At 45.2% G+C, this 20,227-nt stretch overlaps 1 protein-coding gene across 7 annotated transcripts in view; it reads right to left on the bottom strand.

The window, feature by feature from the left end:
• Positions 1-20,227, bottom strand: part of PHC2 (polyhomeotic homolog 2) — a 556,042-nt gene that overhangs the window by 239,195 nt on the left and 296,620 nt on the right. For 6 of the 7 annotated variants that reach the window (XM_085603959.1, XM_085603952.1, XM_085603951.1 and 3 more), the window contains one exon: positions 11,809-11,976. In XM_085603959.1, coding sequence (XP_085460085.1) covers positions 11,809-11,976 — 168 coding nt within the window. The remainder of the gene's footprint in view (positions 1-11,808; positions 11,977-20,227) is intronic. The other variant, XM_085603955.1, reaches the window with a different exon arrangement.

Here is a 20,227-nt window from a genome sequence, read left to right as displayed (position 1 = left end):
ACATGCCCTAACTAGAGTGGTGAGTTCAGTTGGCTTAGGTACATACCCTAGCTAACCAGAAACCCCATTTCTAACAATAGCCCAGCAGCATCATTAGTGGGTCCGTGGCCAGTGACAGGTCTGTCACTGCTTTTAGTGTCCAAAACACCTAATTCCAATAATCCCTTATCAGGGTCGAACCCATGCCAGATGCAGGAAATCCGCATTCGGGGCCCTGTACCATAAGCATTGGGCATCTTGGCTCCTAGTGAACTGTTCCTGCGATACAGGCATATAGTATATCCTGTGTAAAAACTTTTAGTGAATTAAACTGGATCACGGATACTTCTTTGGTATGCATGGAGCAAAATGACCAATGCTCATCAGTTATGTCAGATGCTAATTTTCGGCCCCAGGGAGGAAGGTATTCTTCTTATAAAGGTCTCCCATTTTACGGATTACCTTTGCCGCCATGCGTTTAATGGACAGTGGTTCAAACATAATATCAAACTGAGGGTTCCTGACAAGAGGAACGTGCGGGGTATATATATTTTCGATCTCACACATAGCCGCTAGTCTGTGCCATGCCCACACTGTACAGTTCACGTTATGAATTTCATTCCTGGGTCTCTCAGGGTCTTTTAGTATTACCGTATTGAGATTATCGGGGTTTACCAGGGCTCTCTCAGGAATGTCACAGCCACCTGGTGATCCGTAATAAATGGGCTTTGCAATCAAGGGTGAGTTGAAGCCTAGTCGGTTACAGCATTGCATAGCCAATGTCCATGTCTCACAATAATTTGTTGAGCGGTGCAAATTTCCGCCGGGCATTCGGCACGCCCAGTGTGAAGTCAGGATAGAACGCTACGAGATGCCTTATAGGAGATATCCTTTCGCTTTCTTGCCATTTCAAGGGTAGCATCATGGTCTTGATAGTTCAGTAGTTTGCCCAAAATGGGTCACAGCGGGGCACCTGGCACAGGTTGGGGGGCCAGCATGTGGTGTACTCTCTCCACCACAAACACAGAGAACAGCTGTGCCGCATCAAAGAGTTCCATGATCACCCTCTCCACATATGTTTCCATTCTACCCACTGCTGTGAATTCTGGCACCCCCATGATGCGTATATTGCTTCTGCGGGATCTGACTTCGAAGTTGTGTTCTTCCTCTTCACCTCCGCAAGTTTAGCCAGATGTCCTTTTTTGTTTTGTTCACGTCCATCAAGGCACCATCCACTGTTCCACCATATCTAAGTGCTGCCCATGCTCTTCCACCTTCTCCTACATGGCATCTAGTCTCCGGGTCAGCACATCAATCTATTTTAGCTAAGATTTTATTCATAGTCTCTTGGAGTGCCTTCACCCCTCCTTCTACCTACCAGAGACCATGATAACCCACCTCAGTGTCTGCATCCATGGTGCAAGAGCATTATTTTAGGCTTAAATGCTACCTAGCCCTGGCGGGTGTCTTCTTTACCCATCCCAATGTTTGTTCTACATCACAGAACTTGCATCAATCTTGAGAACAAGTGGCCTATAGTCACCACCGCACTTTTCTAGGTTCCCAGCGAGTGCCGGTTCCCTAGTGGCAGCAATCGTAGTTTGTGTGGACTCCACAGTAGGCCTGTGCTTGGTGCATTTCACAGTATGCTGTATCAGTATTACTCACAAGGACGGCCAAGCCTGGCAGTATAATGTCAATCATCCAGGGCAGCTTGCGCCTCTATGAGATCCGGCGTCTGCAGTTGCCGAGGGCCGTGAAGCTCTGGCCCGGACAGCGATGCTACTCATGGGGTACGAGTGTCCCCGCCCACACAGGTCGCAGGTCCAAAATCACACAGGGCCGCTCCACGGCAGCTGCACTCTGCGCAGGCTGGCCAGCGCCACCCCTCCATCCAGGCCACACCCCTAGCATCCCTACTTCTTAGAGCATATAAGAGTTATTTTTAAAAAACACTGCCTAATTCTGTCGATCCAGACATTAAATCCAGATTCTCGCAAGCATGTTATAGATTTATTTCAAAATGTAGCAAACATCTTCTTAGGGCTCTTTTCTTTGTCCCAGCACCATCCTATCACAGGGGGGTGAGGCCAATTGATTCCTGAGACCTTTGGTTTCTTGGCTCCTTTGTTTCTTAGCTATGACAAAAGCCAATGGCGAATATGTCAACTGCTAATATGTGGTCATGGGGAATGGTCTGGGTGCCGACTTGTTTGTGACTCCACCCACCTTATTTTTCAATATAATAAAACAGGACACAATATTATGACATCTTACTCTGATGAGCTGCCAAGGTATTTTCTAGGCTCCATGCAGCACTTACTGTCAGATGTGTACTAGAGGTTGGTGTGGTGACTACAATACATTTGTAGTCACCAACCTCTAGTACATTTTCTTGTGGAAAAAGTAATGTGGTAGACACTGCCTTACTTTTCTGTCAGCATGCGCAGTGTCATGATGCCAGTGTGCACCGACTTAGTAAGTCCTCCCAAAATGTGCGCTTTCCCTACGTGTTATTACACCTCACCAACTTTTCTACAGCCCTGCAGGGATTGGGGGGCTGTCCCGCCACCCCTTCCCTCAGCGTCAAGCCCACTCCAGCGACAGAGGGATTGTCAACAGGTTTGCAGTCCAAGCTGGCCTCCCCGCTCCTGCATACCTAGTTGGACTTCCGCAAGGAGGCCGAAGCAGGACTTCTCTTGGATAGTTAACCAAAGAGCAGAGCTGGCCATCTAGGAAGGACTTGCACAAAAGTTTGTTTCATTTTCAGAATCTTCTTGAGAGTTGGGACCACAGGGTGTGTGCGGAGCATGGATATATTTCAAATCTAGCACTGACAAAACAGGATTACAAGGATTTATGTGAATTCCTTTAGCTAAAACAATGCTTTGAAGGGGTTCTCTCTCAAATAGTCTTTGGGATGGTCTCGGTCCGCCTGTTCCCCCACACTGCATGTTCCTTGGATGCGCAGGTATACGTAATGACAAACAAGACGACTGTTAGGAAAATAAATGTTCAAAAAAGGTTACATAGGAACAAAAAGGGTCTGTAGTGATAACGTAGCGGGTCAGACCAGGAAACGGAATACACTGCGACTCTGTGGGGACCAACCATTGTAATAAACAGGTATTTAATTTGGTTTTGTGGCCATTCTACATCTTTTTCCCCCAAAACCACAGTTTGACATCAGGGGAAATCCTAGTTTGTCCTTTCTGCTGCACAGAATTTGCTTCCACGGTGTGGTCAATCTAGATGTCACCTTAGACTTTTGACTGCATTTGACTGAAGGAGGCCATGTTTGAACAAAGGCCCAAAATATACAAAACATTGCACAACCAGTGAAGGCACAGCAACACGGAACACAACAACATGGTCAGCAGGCATGATCAGCAACGTGGCAAAGCAAACAGTATATACACAAATACAGCACAGTGCAAGCAAATATAATGCAATACGAACAAATACGTGCAAATGTGAAGGTTGCCAAATTTAAAGCAAGATAAAGTGAGAAGATGCATTCCTGAGATGTGAGCCTTGGTGCACTCAAAAGAGCATGCCATTAGACATAGTGAGATTGAAATGAACAGATTTCATACCAAGAGCAACATTAAGAGGATACGACCAATCACCTCTCAAACAACTAGATAACAGAAATGTGAACAGGTAAAGGCCCAGAATTAAATAATTCAACCACACAATTTCATTCTGAGGGTTATTATAGTCCAAATGAAGATGTGGCACTATTAAATTGATTGTTATTTTCAAGTAGACCAGATATATGCAGTCCAAGAGATTAATGTTTCTGGCCAGGGGGCTCATTATTAAAGTGAGAGACTGGGCCAACAAGAGCCATGTCTACATTGGGTCTACGCAAAAACCAAAGGAAATGATGGACGGAGTGTTGAACATTGCAAGCACTCACCCCCAGTCAACTGATCTGGGTTTAATCCATCACCGTTCTTTAGCCCACTCTGCCACCCCAGTTCAGACATGGCCATATGCAAATCAGTCTGACCATGTGCCTCATGGGAAAAGTCCAGCCCGAACTGCCAAGCCATGTCTTCCCTGGACCGGAAACAAGCTTCCTAGGACTGGTTTCTGGCATTTCAGCCGTCTTCAGCCAGGCTTGCTTGAATCCAGTGGCAAAGTGAGCAAGGGACTCACGTCTGAGCATACCCTGCCAACTTATGGCGAACAAAGAAAAACCAAAGGAAATGATAGACGGGAGTGTTGAACATTGCAAGCACTCACCCCCAGTCAACTGATCTGGGTTTAGTCCATCACCGTTCTTTAGCCCACTCTGCCATCCCAGTTCAGACATGGCCATATGCAAATCAGTACACTGGCTCTACCACACAAAATAAGTGTAGTCCTATTCACAATGGCAGAGACACAGGGAAAGCGGCTGCGCATGCAACTGCACAGACTCAGACATTATGTCTTCTGCAGGTCGGAGAGTGCATGCTATAAACCTATCTGCCATGTGAGGGAAATTTGAAAGACTCCACAGCAGACTGAATTACCAGCAACAGTAAGAGCTGGAGCCATAAAAAGCACAGGTTTTTGGTGACAAACCTTCTTACGATCTGCTTGAATGCAGAGGCTGGGTTGTGTTCATCTCTGAGGACTCAGAAAAGCCCGAAATTTATAGAGGCATTACATTTGTTTTAAAGAAAAGATATGTTTTGTCACAGTCTGCATAAAATCGCCTGCAACTCCAACAAGAGTTCATCAGCAGGGCTACTGGAATTGATACCTCATCTCTACAGGGGTTTTCATTTCCCCATTGAGTGGCAAACCCATTCCATATACGTAGATATTCAGTGCCTTTTTCATACCTGTACATTTATGTAACAACTGGCAATTCCGTACAGATTTTCTAAAGGATGCAAAATGGCAGAAGTGGGCAGGTTTGTTTATGAGGCGAGTGCTTGTAAAAAGCTAATTATGGCTCTGCGGACACAGACCACTTCCCGCGTTCCAGCTTTCTGCTCTTTGTAGGGAACAGAGGGCTTGCTTTACATAGCACTGGACATGTTCTCTCATAAGACTATCTCTCATAAGACTATCAGCAGCTGGCACGCCACAAGGCGCGCTGGGCCTGAGTTATGGCTACCACGCGACTGCAAGGATGTCCTGCCTGAATGGTCCAAGAGGGCCAACACTAGTGCAGAATGAAACACCCAGCAGGGAGAGGAGGACCAGGCAAACAGACAACACTTTTGGCTTGGAGATGGAAGTATATGTGACAGCCGCATACCTCTTTTTATATGCGTTTTTAATGTACTGTGAAGTGTTATTTTGTGATGATTTTTATTAATCATACAATAAATGAATCATTATATGTGACTGCCGGGTACTGCGGTCTCTCAAAGGCACGTATAAGCAAAGCCTATGTATGTACACACGGTGACACCTCCTTCTCTTACTCATGAACATAAAAGGGACACTGCATCTCCCGGGGATAAACAGTTCAACAGATAATGCCACAAATGAACATACATGCAAACAGCTGCTGTTAAAGAGAGACTGATTGGTGGGCTGTTGATTACGTTCTACAGGATTACTTGCACCCGGAACATGCCGACACATTTTGCTCTATTCTTTCATCAGTAGCCCAATCTCCTACTACTACCACCTCACATTAAATATACAATAATGCTGGAGGTTCAGAGGAGTTGCATTCCCTTCTTTCGTTTGCATATTTGTCGCACCTTTAACCAAAGGCTTTACAGCAAAAACCATGCTTGATTACATCACACAACAGGCCTTGTGGTGTAGACCATACGATAGCCCATCAAAAAAAGAAAAATGCTTGAAAAGGCTCCTTTCTAAATGCACTTTACCTTACAAAAGAGAGACTGGTCAATCACGTTATCTTGTGATGTTGTTCCAGTCAGAGGCAGACCAACCTGGAAGGAAATGGCGAATTTGGAAATCTGATCACTGCCTGAGAATTCTCGGCAGAACTTAACCTAGTGATGATCCCACGCTTTAAGAGCGTAAGGCAGGGAAGAAGTTCTTGCCGCATATTGGTGCCTTCCCATTGGAATAAACTCTCAAGTCATTTAGGGACAGTGTCTAGTCATTTTAGTTTCAGGATGTAACTTAACACCTGACTGTTCTCATTGTAAGTGTTGCTTTCTTCTGCCATCTCTTTACAGGCGCTGGGAAGCCCTGTGGAAGGAAGCCATGCGCGGTATAAATCTTTATAACAACCTTTCAGAGGCTTTCACCTGTTTGGAAAGTCCCCTACCAGTCTACTGGCCAGGCCCCTAGATAAGAATTTGCAATAACTTGAATTTAACGAAACTTTCAAATTCAACTCTGATCTTATGTCTGACACTTCCCAGACTACCAGTGTGCTGGGGCTTTATTTATGTTTGAGGTCAACAATTATCCCAAGAATAACATCCGATCACAAAAACGTATGCATCATCATTCTGCCAAATAACACCAGCTATATTATTCACAGATGACTCACAAATCCAAATAGCTGCATTTCCACGAAGAATGGAACCAAGATAGCACTATTCTGATTGACTAAGCACTCACAATTGCCCAATACGTTGGCATGTTCGATTTTACTGAAGTTGTTATAAATCTATCTAAATGTGATTTAGAAAATGCAGAAAAATAAACGAGACCAGTGGAAGCGTTTCAACAAACTGGAGGGCTGCAAAAGTTTCCGTGTTTGTCTCGGACATTTCACTGAATTGTACACCTTTAACTGCGTATTCCAGAATGAATATTTTAATTATAAATGTTGGAATGTTAAATAGCTGTAAACAGCTTTCTGTACAAAACGTAAAATCATGATAGCAGTACCACTTAGTTGGGTAAATGCTTACAGTCACTATTTACAGTAAGAACAAACCAAAACACTGACAGTAAACATCTAATTAACAAAGGTAGTTCTTGTAATTCGTGAAAAAATGTACGAGGCATTTTTTCCACCCATCTTTCAGTCTTTCTTGTAATATTACCTCTCTTGAAAAAAAGTTTTTATAATTTCTTTGCGAGACTCCTTTACTTTGCAGGTAGCAAGCAGGCCGAGCGTCTATGGTAACGTTTTACCAAACCGCAGTGCACAAAAGCAACCACTAGAGGGGGCGAGATGACAAGGATTGCACATTTTCTCGATTTAAAAACACTCCCATCTGGATAGCGAAGACTGGCTGTTTTCAGGCCACTGAGTGACTGCTCTGCCCATTAATTACAGGGCAGCTTTTTACGCGACGATTTATGACTGTTAGAAAGCGTGCTAGAAAAGCCAAGCCTTCTACATTTTCTAAAGCGTTAGCTTAGGCAAGCGTCAAATGGTTTGTGATTGAGCAGGAATGGGTTACATGGCCTTGCTTGCTCCACACACGAGAACTGCTCTTCCCTCTGGTGAAGTTCCACTTGGGATCTCCTATAAGACAGTTTAGCTGATCTTTGGTTACGGATATGCTTAAGGATATGCATTCTGGTCGTGCATTGGGCCAAACGTTTGCTTTGAATGGGCCTAGATATGGGGCTTGAGGATGGCTGTACGTTCTAGTGGCCATTCTTGCTTTGGGTATTGATGTGGTTGCATTCTCTTGGTCTGTTTCATCAATCTTCCTGCAGCATTTCACACGGCCTGTACATCAGAGCGCTTAGTCTGCAGGCCTAGAAGGAGGGCATGGCATCGTGCAGTCTTGAGAGGCTGTGACCACGGGGGTCTGTGTCTAGGGTGACCAGGTGTCCCGGATTTGCCAGGACGGTCCTGGTTTTTGACCAGCTGTCCCAGCAGATTTCAGGAAATTTAGCTCATGTCCCAGTTTTTAGAGAGGGTCGACTGAAAACGGCGGGAGGTGCTTTTTAATGTTTTACAAAGCAGGGATAGTTAGCAATTGTTTCAAGACAGCAATTTAATTAACAGGCAAGCTACTGGGTTTGAAAATTGCATTTTATGTATATTCTAACTGCCTGTTCTGCAATTCTCCGCTGAGGAACACTGTCATTCTGTGTGCTCGTTTGAAGTAAAATTGTAGTCCTTCTTGTATTTTAGTGAAATGTCCAGGTTTTTGGCTTTAAAATTCTGGTCACCCTATCTGTGTCCCAGAAGACAGGATGTCTGTTCCTCGCAGCCTTGCCGGCCCAACCCAAGGAACGCCAGCTCTGCCAATCAACTGAATACCCCTCTTTCTAGACGGAAGCCTGCTCAACAATTCTCGTACTGGCAGCTTATGAAGTTCATCTTCAGTGCATAGTTTTTGTATAATAATAAACACTGTGCACTTTGACAACAATTCTTCGGCAATACCATCATTTTAGTAAAACGCTTTCCAGGAGAAGGGCCTGCTGAATGCTTCGGCTTATGCCATTCCAGAGTTGCTAGCTATTTTGCAATGGAGGACAAATGTTCATTTAATTAGAGTTTTGAAAAGCATAATAGTGGAGGTGATTGTCTAATGCTTACTCGTTTGGAAGCAGAATGCAGCCAAGCATTCAATGACTGAGAACTCGTTTTAACACTGCTTTTAGGAGCACTTCCTTGGAGGTGTAAGGCACTATATTGAGGTCAATATCGACCTACACTAAAATTGCATCCACTACATCAACTGACAACTACATTGTATGATAACTTTATATTCGCTGTTTTTAACTCCACTCATACTTGTCTTCAGAGGTAAGCATTGGCGGCTCATGCCTATTGACATTAGGGCTCCATCGTCTTCGTTTTCCAACACTTTTTAGGTCAAGCCGACCAGACATCACTAACTGTCTGGTTGCAAAACACCTATTGTGGGCTTATCATGAACTTACTTGGAGCTTAATTCCAACCCACTGCTTACTACTGGTTGGCTTTATTGTCACTCATTTGCTTGCTTCTTATTCAATTAATTTCCTTGTCCATCTTGTGTTTGTCCCTCCCCATTTATATTAGCCTTTCTACCATCCTCTTGACTGGCTGACACTGCTCACCTTTAGGGACCAACTTTTTTCTTCTTGATTAAGAACTCCATCAAATTGCAAGTGTTTTCCAGCTCTATTCCTCTTCTGTTTCTCTACCCCCCCCCCCATGTCAAATATCCACCCCGCGTGCTCTGTTTACTCTCTTCCTTGTGGCTGCTCGCTCTCCATCTTCCTCACTGTGCTCTGTGTTGCTGTGCCCCTTGTATGCTTCTCCATCACTGTCATGTTGCTGTCTTCCTCATATGCTTACCCCCCGGAGCCAGACTATCCGTACAGGCACCGGGCATTTCCCCAGTGGGCCGGTTTTGTGTCCATGGGCCGGTTTTGCAGCAGTGCTGTAATATCAGCCCCTAAAACAAAAGTGGGAGCGGTGGTTCTTGCTAGCACCCCTCCAACCGCCCATGCCAACACACACCTCCCACCCCCCGCCGGTCGAGCAGCAATCTGCCAGGGCTGGTTGCTGTTCCCAGTCCGGCCCTGTGTAACCCTTGCAAGTCTGTCAGTGGCTCTGGTAAACTGAGACTTTGCTGTAGCATTTGACACAGTCTCCCACCCCATCCTCATCCAACGCCTATATGACCTTGGAATTCAAGGGCACGCAGTCCGGTGCATCGGCTGCTTCTAATTGGAAGGACCCAGTCAGCCTGGCACTGTACACCTTAGACACCTGCAACCTCATCTGCGGAGTTCCTCAAGCATCCTCCTGGAGGAAGAACCTCTTCGACACATCTGATCCCTCTAACCAGCATCATCCACTCTTATGACAGCAACATCCTCTCCTAAGCCGACATCACTCTCCTTCGCAGACAAGTTAAACTAAAAGTTCCTCTGTTGTGGTAATGCCTAATAGCTTGCCTCCACCAGGAGGAGAGAATATGTAAGACTCCCACCATGAGGAGACCATAAGCATCCTGCCACAAGCACAAAGTTTCTCTCAGCAGAAGACACACCTAAATGTATACACTCCTTGTAATAAAATGTGTGCTATGTTTATTCAGTGCATTCCAGTTAACTTTACAACAGATTTCGTGTTTCTCCTATGTCTGCTTTAAAGAGTACCTCTTTATGTTATTTTACATCATGAAGCACCTTTTTATATTACGAAACAGACCTTTCTTGCGGTATTTTAGGCTACTTATTTATTATTTCTGTGTCTAGGGGAAGACACTTAAAGATTCAAGGGATCAAACACTTGAAAGAGGTGTAGGAGTTTAATCTCTGAATACAGCAATCTGCAGCTGAAAAGTGATAAATTTCCCTTTGCAAAGCGGGATGGTGTATCAGAGCTGCAGCTTTTTGGTAACTGTTGATCCATCTCATCTAAAATAATATTTTTGTCTTAACTATAAATTATGTAACAGATGGTAGATTATATAGCAAGTACAGCAATTCAAGATTCAGGCACAAAAAATGAGGTTGTGCAGAATCACATAAATGGAGTGGCCTAGCGGTTATCAAACTCGCTCGTGCACATTATAGTGTCAACAGAAGAATGCCAGGCTCAGTTAACGACCTAGGGTTCAAATCAGAGACTACGCAGATATAGACAACTCTATTCAACAAATGCATTCTGAAAGTTGTAGCATTTTTAAAATCAGTTCCAATTACTTAAGCCAACTATACTTAAGTACTATTATAAAATAACATTGAGTACAAGATCTCTGTGTCCTTGGTGACGGGGTGGCACATGGAAAGTTTATAGTTTACCAGAGATACTTATTTCATCGATTTAATTCATGGGAGGTTTAAAAATGCACCATGAAAGGGCTTTGGTGAGGACATTATGCCTGCCAGGACGCTTCAAGAATGACTACCTCAAGCTCTTAAGCAAGCCACCACACTGATGCACCGATCACTAATGAGCTGAGTTGGTATTCAGGACGCGGGCAGAAGGTGTCATCGTTTTAAAGTTTGAATGAGCTCACACGGCACACCCCAATAAACTTTCAAAAGTTACCTTAAGGGAGCCACTCAGTGAATGATTTCACAATAGATCTCAGCCCTCCTCCCCCTCCCCCAGCTGACATCATCAAACTAGGCAACACTGTAGAATGCCTAGTGATGGTAACTTTTAAGAGATGCAGGACTGATTGAAGAGAACTGGTTTTTCCTTGATGCATGCATTTATGGGCGCATCTGTGTAAGTATTTATGTATGTATGACTAACTGGATGGCTCCTTGTATGTTTTCTACACTGGATGGCCCCTTTAAAAATCACAGGGGTAGAAACTGAATACTTAACCTCGTCGAGTAATCTCAAGGAGGGACCCAGAGTATTTGAAACATTAATTTGCTGTAATACGAAAGCTTCCAGACCAGACAGAAAATCCACATTGTCTTCAGAAAATTGAACAGAGGAAATGCACATACTGCTTTATTCCACCAATCTCACACTCACTAGGCCATCAACGCGGCACAATGACCACCGTGAGCATACAAAATATGGAATTGTTGTGATAGGTACATACTACAAGGTGGCAGTGACTGTTTTTTCCTACAAACATGTGTAATCAGTGCTTGTAATGGATGACGAGAAGTGCAGGCACACAGTGTCCTTGATGACATGCTTTATATTGAGTGCTGGTACTCTCCCACTGATAGCAACACATCCCCTGCTAAGAAGTGCTGCTAATCTTAAAATCAAAAAGTGTAGGTACTCTGAGCCTGACTGTAAATGGCCATTTAAACCACGGCCATGGGGACATCTCGCAAAAATATTTTTTCTGATATATTGATCCCCATTTCTGCAGCCTTCTATAACAAAATTATATATATGTGTGTATATATGTATATATATAATCCACTTGACCACTGATCTGCCTCTCTTTAAATGCAGCTATTGTGCCACAGTTGCTCTTAGGAGGAAAGCCCTGTGGGCATGCTTACCATCTGGGCACGCAGGTACATCTGGGCTTGGCTGGCCGTCAGTGCAGGGCTGCTGGCGTTTCCGAGCAGCACTGCATGCTGGGTAATACCTGAGGTGGAAGAGGAGTTCACGTTCTGCGCCCGGTTCATTAGCTGGGCAGCCGCTGGGGAAGTTGATAGATTGATCTGCTATAAAGCACAAAAAAGGCATTATAACTAGGGGTGCTACCTGACCGGTCTTGTACCAGCCTCACCGGTATTTTCATGCCCAGAGAGGTAAAACAAGCATTGACAAAGCCAACAGGTCTTCCTTCTGTTTTAGTCCCAACTAAAAACATAAAAAAACACTATTGCAGAGGAAATTAAAACAAAAATAGCTTTCTGTGTACAAAGCATCTATAAGATTAAGCACTTTAGAAAGTACAATAGTCCTTGATGCAGCCAGTAATTTAGAAAAGGTGGAATGATACACCAAACAGCCAACAGCAAGAGGTGAGGGGAAATACTCTGTGAGAAGCCAAAGCCCACTGTGTGCATACTTTATAGAATTTGGAACACTTGGTCATGCAGGCAGACTGCTGCACTGTCAAGCAGGACCTACAAATCAGGCAAGTCATTAAAATCCCGTATTTTTCCTGTTTGAAATATCAACTTAAAGCAACAAATACAGGACAAAAACACTTCAAACCCATTTTGATGGTGATTAAGTTACTTCCAAATGGTTATAACGCAATTATGAGGCAGAATGTCGGTGCTAAAAAGGGGACTGTACACAAATCGCTGTACACAATTCACAACAGCGTCTGCTAACAAACACCCTTCCTAGAGAAACGAGGCAGACTTCATGCCCCATCGAGATCACTCATTACCCTAACTAACCACTAGGTGACAGAGCTGCACCAGTCCTAGTGTTTCTCTCCAAGAAAATCACTCTGATCTAATTTCAAGAAGTAGAACTTATACTAAAGTGAAATCGATGCTGCGTGTAAATGGACAGTAAGTGATCTTGACAGTGGTGACATAACAGAATATCTGGCTACTCCTCAAAATACCCTTTGGCTGCAGTTTCAGTTATTTTATTGAAAACAAAAGAAAATGAAAACAACGTACCTGAAGTTTTAGCTAGCATCAGAGTTAGACAGCCTGATGTAGAAAGCCCTTTTGCGGTTGCAAATCTTGTGATTCGCAAAATCACAATGTCTGCGAACCGAAAGGTCTTTCCACGATGTGCTGAAGCCCTTTTTTCAAGTCAGATAAGTATTTCAGGCTTGTAAAAGGGGTCACTCACCGTGATCCTTTCCTAATTGTAAATAGGAGGGGGTGTAAAATTAGCATCCTCCTCTTATGTGCGATTTGGAAACGTATGCATCAAATGTTTGTGTCCCAACTGCAGTTGCAAATCACTGATCCGATAGCGACCCAGAAACTGGGGGGGGGGGGGGGTAGTTAGGTTTGCAAAGTAGAAGGTGGAGGTCCCTGTGGTTGGACTTAGAGGAAGTCAGAAGTGGGCGTGGGGCACATGACCACAACTTGCTCGCCCGCCACCCATTGTCTTATTAAATCAGAAACATTTTATGAAAAGGGGCGCCTGTTTCTTTGTTAGACAAGGGCTGATGTTAAACACACGTTTCCGTTTGGGAATGCAAACGCATGGGTGGAGGTCTGCTGTCCCTGGCAGGCCGCCATACAGGGCCGGCTTTAGCACTGGTGGCGCCCAGTGCGACAATGTTTTTTGGCGCCCCCAACGACCACCTCAGTCAATGATACCCTCACTGGCTCTCGGCAACGTGGAGGCTGCAGGGCGCTGCGCGAGCTGAAGACAGAGCTCGTGAAATCCAAAAAGAAGGCGAAGGGAACATTGGAGAACTGCTCCTACCCCGCATTTTGGCTACTCTAATCCAGGGAGATAGGCAGCGTTGTGAAGGGCGACAGAAGCTACTGCGGGCGTACACCAGCAGCGGTAAGTCCCGCTAACCGGCGCATCTCCCCCCTCTGCCGTCCGCTTACAAACAGCCCAGGTGGGGCGAGAGCGGGACACAGAGTGTGGCGGCCGGCCAGCGGGAGCGGGTTGGAGACTTGCAGACCAACACCGAGACAGGCAGCCCCCGCAACAGCTGTGAGTAGAACACCGCCCTGAACACCAAGGCCCCTGATGCCAGGCGGAGATTCAACCTGGCTGCAGCTTTGCATGACTCCCGCCCAGCCTCTCCTGAGTTTTGCAATTAATTACGGCGTACGGACGGACGGCGGAGGGCCATAATTGCTGCCTGCGTAAGGAAACAACGTGTTGATCGGCAGTGCAGAGCGGAGCTGCAGGAGTGGATTAGTGGCAGACAGATATTGTGCACAGCCAGGTACCGGGCCGGAGGGCAATTTTGTATTTTTGTATTTTTTAACTAACTCTTAAGGCTGTGGAGAGGTTGATGGAAAAAAAAAAAAAAAAAAAAAAACAGCAGAAAACCAGAAGCTACTTTGGAGTATCGGCTTAAGTCTTTCTCTCCTTTGATATTTAAACTCTCTGAACTGGAGAGTCTCCGAACTGGATTGTTGTTGCTGCCTTCCTGACCCATTTCTCACGAGGGCCCCAAGCACACTACCTTCAGCGGGAGCCGGAATACAGGGGTTGTGATCTGTAGGAGGACCTGGGGTGTGTCGTGTGGAAGCTGGGCTGCGAGCGTGGAAGCAGGGACTACATCTCCCAGGAGTCCCTGTGAGCCCAATCTGTTCCACCTGGGCCGCTCTCCCTGCTTGCCCCACCCACCCGTCCATTTTCCTTCCTACTTTAACAAGCCATTACCCCACGCGGGAGAAGCGTGAAGCCCGGGCCAAGGGCAGGCCCGTCCCTGACCGGTCAAGACCGGACCGGGCTATCCCTCCTTGCCTCTGGACTCCAGGCCTCTCATTTCATCTGAACTATGTCCAGCCGGGAACTTAGAAGTAAGTCCTCGATTGTTGGGGGCTCCATTGTGGATGGCATGGAAAAATTCCTGATTAGAGCAAATTCAATAGTGTCCAAAGAAATCTTAGTACTGGAAAAACGCATGTCGCAAGAACTTACTGCAACTAAAAGATCTTCACTGGGACCAATCGCTAATGCTATAACGCCGGATAGACACTTGCCTACGACGGATAATGTACCTTGTATAATCGAGCAAAATAGCACCCCTGGAGGGAAAGAGAATAACTCTCAGGATCTGGACCTTTTGGTTAACGAAATAATGCCAGAAATTGATTTAATCCTCGACAACGATGTGAACTCACCCATTACCCCAGGGGTTGCCCCCAATAATATTATGCATCTAGGGCCTAGAGAAGGGACTATCCCAAAAAGGAAAATAGTCTATAACAAGAAAGGAGGAAGTCTAGCGAAGGTTGCCAGGTATAATAGTAGTACTATCAAACCAGGCGGGCCTGCTGCAGGGCTACAAGACTTGGGTAGTGGATTGGTAGACCTGACTTTGCCCCCTCCTGGTACCCATATCCCAGGCCAGCATGGTACTGCATTGACCCTTGAAAACCTGGGAGCGCTATTTAAATCTAGATTATACCCCCTAGAGGTCAAATTGGAACAGATTGAAACTAGATTGTCTAACATTGAGAGAGCAACGTCCACTTTAGTAGCAAGACCTATTCCTGCCAATATTCCCAGTACAATTATTTCTGAGGGTGCTCTCCCCCCCTCAGCTAGTAGTTTGCCTATCCCCAGCTGTAGATTGCCTGGACTACCGGGCTCTAACCCTCTTCCCTTGGTACCTCCTAGGCAGTCGCCGGCCTGTTCCCTGGCAGGTGACAGAGGTAATGTTAACCCGGGGGTTACAGTTACAGACAGGGGTAATAGTGTACCTCCAACGTCAGTGAAAGATACCAGGGCTGTTAAACCCCGATCCCCGGACTTTCCCCCTGAAGCTAACCGCTTTATGGTGGTCTTGGCGGGTGTCCCAGCCCTAGAAGAAGGGGAAGATGAATCATTTACCTCACTTAAAAGCAAGGTTGTCAAATGGCTTAATTGGAACAGACCCCTGCCACCCCAGCTGTCTAGCGAGATCATAATGCTAAGAAGGGTACATTGGGTGGGAAAGCTGGCAAAAACTATAAACGGGGACTGTATAACAATTAATTTTAGGGACCCCAGAACAGTTCACCGTATTTATGCCGGTTTTAATAGGTCTTTTGACTCCACTATTCAGACCCTGCCGCTTTCTTTCTTTTACCCCCCATCCCGATGCCCTATGGGAGTGGCAGTAATGAGTGGATTAGGGTCAACTATAGGGGCAGAAATAGGAGATGATATGGCGTTTCAGGCCCTATGCCACCCAGAGCCACGTTTTGTGATTATAACAGTTTTAGCTGCCTTGATGCAGTTGACTGACTACCCCAGGTAACACAGCCATCTCCTGGGGAGGGGAGTACTCCCCTGAGTGTAAAAGCTTTAATAGGAAGTATCGATCAGTCAGAAATGGCACGTGCGGAGTATCTGCCAACGGCTGGTGCTCGGCTATGGCCAAACAATCAGCCCCAATTTCCCTCTGTGTGCGCCAGCCAACTTAGTAGCTTGGCGGCCACTAAGGATTTGACACCCCTCAGTAGTCCCGTGGGGGATATCCTTGGATCTGATGCGGTGGTTTATGGTGCAGGGTTTAAAATCTTGAGTTGGAATATTGCAGGCTGGCGTAAAAAGGAGGAGGCCTTAGGGTGGAGGGAGATTGTTAATGGCCAGGATATACTCTGCCTCCAAGAGACCTGGTCCATAGAAGAGATTTTCTTTGATGGTTTTGTCTCTTTTAACTGCCCGGCGCAGGCATCAACCATGGGTAGGGCCAAAGGCGGTCTTGTGATCCTTTTGTCTGTAAGCTTCCCGGTCCAAGTTTAATCTCACACCATTGTAGGATCCCATTCACAGGTCCTTTGGTTGCAGCAAAGTGGGGGCCGTGATGTCCTGCTGATTAACTATTATAACAACATGTTTGATTCCTCGAGCTCATTTGTAGTCAATGAACTTGCAACTGAAGTTGATAATCTATGTAGGGCTAACCCGGTTCCATTTGTTATTATCTGGGGGGGTGATTTTAATATTCCCACATGTACTTTCCCTTTCTCTAATGCCTGCGGGTTTGATGGGGACCAAGGGGCCGTCCGGGCACATTTCGTACATACACCTTACGGAGAGTCACTAAACGCCTTATTGTTAAGGTTGGACCTACTCGTCCATGTGCCCGCTAATGATAGGGAGGGCAACCCGATTCCAACTTTCGTAGGGAGGAACTCAGCCTCTGTTATTGACCACCTGTTGGTTTCGGAGAACATCAGCTCTCTCTGTTCTGTCCTGCAAATTGTAGACCTATCCCTTAGTGATCATAACGGAATTACTTTTACCACCTTGATTTGGGGAGGAAGGTCCAAGTTGCCCGTAGGACAGTTGCTGAATTAATCCCTCATAGGCCTAATGGATGTAGAATAAAATGGCGCAGTGACAACTCTGAGAAATTGATGTAAAAAATTGTGGCTGTAAGTCTCCCTGAGCTGCAGCGCTGTTTAGATGATAATACAAGTGCGGCAAACATTATTGTTGACTTCGAGGAAATCAATGCCATAACTAAAAAAATACTTACTGCCCCCAACAGGCCCAGGGCTAACGTGGGATGGTTTGACAGGGCCTGTACAAAGTCCTTGCAGGAACTAAAGAAAGCCCTATGCAATCACCCCAGGGACAAGTGTGTTGTTAAATCCCTCAGAGCAAACTACAAGGACCAGTTGTCCCGTAGGAAGCACGAATTACGGGAGGAAGCCTGGAATAATTTCTCCAAAGCAGCAGAATTGCGGGACAGCAAACTCTTCTGGAGCACTGTGAATAGTCCTTTTCTGCATCAGAAGGAGGCTTACCCAGTATTGTCAGCCAAGGTTAGTGAAGAAAACTGGGTTGTGTTTTACAATAGCATTTTTAATCCAGGGGGGGAATTTAGTTTGTGTCATAGAGCAGCAGCCCTTGGTCCAAACCTTCCCCTAAATATTACAACTGAGGAGGTAGTTACTGCCATCCAAACCAGCAAGGGAGGAAAGGCCCCAGGGCCTGATGGGGTGCCGATAGACCTCTACAAGGCTGACACTTTTTTGTGGGGCCCCCTTTTGACCAAAGTTTTTAACGCGGCAGTTATGGTAAGCACCCCTCTTACATGGGGTGAATCAATCATTATACCAATCTACAAGAAGGGCGTTAGGAGCGAGGCAAAGAACTACCGCCCTATCTCCCTTCTGGACTCCTCCCTAAAAATAATGAGTAGGGTGCTTTTACAGCGTCTGGAGGAATGGGCAGAGGTCAATGGTATCCTGGCTGACTGCCAATTTGGGTTCCGTAGGGGCCTTGGTACCGTTGAGCAGTGTGTTAATTTGGATCTTATTATTGGTAAATGCACCCGAGCCAAACAGGGCTCCTTATTCCTCTGCTTTGCTGATTTGTCCAGCGCTTTTGATTTGGTGAACCATGCCCTTCTGTGGACCACGTTATTAAACATGAGCGCCCCACCCGCAATTATTTATTTTCTGGCCAGATTATATAGTAAACTATCGGCCAGGATTCGTTATGGCCAAGCGGGTGAATGCACTGATGATATCGAGGTCAAATCTGGTATCAGACAAGGCTGCGTCTTTGCCCCACTGCTCTTTTCTCTTTTTATTAATGACATGGACTCAGAATTGAGATTGGTCTCCGCTGATGCACCTCAAGCCGAGGGCCAAGCCATTCCTGTATTGCTCTACGCAGACGATACTGTTTTATTATCTAGAACTCCAGTGGGTCTGCAGAGACTAATGGATAGTTTTTTCAGTTTTATCCAGGGGAGGAAATTAAAAATCAACAACTCCAAGACGTTTATTATGGCTTGTGGCAAGAAAATAAAAAACCTGAGATCTTTCCAGTTTGTGGACCAAAAGATACAAGTGGTGGATACATTTTGCTATTTAGGCATCACTTTTAGTAGTAATGGCATGTGGGCACAGGAGATTCGTAACGTTAAGGCCAAGATGGGCAAAGCCATTTCTGGTGTTTTTAAATTTGCCTCTAAATTAGGAAGCCGGCGTCCTTGTGATATGTTGCACATTTACCGCCTTAGATGTGTTTCTGTGGCCCTCTATGGATCAGGGGTTTGGGGTCATTGTCGCCATGGAGACCTCCAGGTGGAGGAAAATAGCTTTTTAAAGAGGCTTCTTTGTCTCCCAACGTCAGCCTCTACTGGACTGTCCCACCTTGAGGTTGGGCTGGAATATCTGACTGACCTTACGGGGTTAGGCCCACTAATGACCTGGAGATCGATTTGGGCTAAGGAGGAAACTGGTTTCACTAGGAAAATTATCCAAGATTGCCTCCGTTTGGATAAATATAACCAGATCCCATGGCTTAATTACGTGATCTTATCCTATAGAGATATATTCGATATGAATGTTTTGGTGGACCCTGCCAGGGCTGTAGATTCCTCAAAAAAGGAGCTAAAACTTATTTACTTGGGGATTAAATCCAAAGTGCGTAGAGACATAACTTGCACGTTGGCTACTCACCAATTTTATTATTCCCTTAACAAGGCAAGTTTAGGTTTCGCCAAGTACCTAAAAGTGGTCACCAAACAATCTCATCAGTTTGTCCTTACCAGACTACGTCTAGGTATTGCCCACATTTTAGTGGCCTTTCCGTTGATTAATAATTACACGGTAATGCCCTGTCCTTGTGATGGGACATCGAAGCAGAGCACTGAGCACTTTCTGCTTCTTTGCCCCCTGTATTTATATCTCCGAATTGCCTATCTTAAACCCCTCGTTAAAAAATATTCAGTGTTTAATGTCAGATCTGCGATGAGCCTTCTTTTTGCACTTGACGAACCGGATGTATGCTTTTTTACAGCGACCTTTATTTTGCAATCTGTGTCCGTCAGGAAAAGTATGATCTACTGAAATGACATGTGAAATGATACTTGCAGATGTTGTCCATTTGGCTCACCCCCCCCTTTCTGCCCCATTTTCTTACTGTTAACTGAATGTATTGCTATTTTATCATTTTATGTATTGTATTGTATTATTGATGCCATGTGCTTTTATGACTGTTTTTAAACAATCGAATAAAGTTTCAGAATGAATGATACCCTCACTACCACCCTTTAACACTCTCCATAACCTCTCTCTCAGATGCATTTAATTATAGCGTCACTCATAAAAGTGAAGGGTGTCAGAGCTCTTTAGATAACACACGTATTACACAGAGACAATCAATCATAGGTGTGTAAATCAGTGTACAGTAAATGTTACATAAGATAGAGGACAACAAGGGGTGGCTTCACATGTCATCCATACAGGTAGGCAGTATAGTTGAAGAGAACTTGGTCTGGAGAAGCACAAACTCTGAATTTAAAATATAACACAATGGATTGGGGCTCTCTTTAATAACAAGAACTGATTT

The sequence above is a fragment of the Triturus cristatus genome, chromosome 1_2 (genome assembly GCF_964204655.1).
Source record: "Triturus cristatus chromosome 1_2, aTriCri1.1, whole genome shotgun sequence".
Taxonomy (NCBI): domain Eukaryota; kingdom Metazoa; phylum Chordata; class Amphibia; order Caudata; family Salamandridae; genus Triturus; species Triturus cristatus.
Note: the sequence above shows the minus strand (reverse complement) of the source record. Positions and strands in the feature narration are given on the sequence as shown.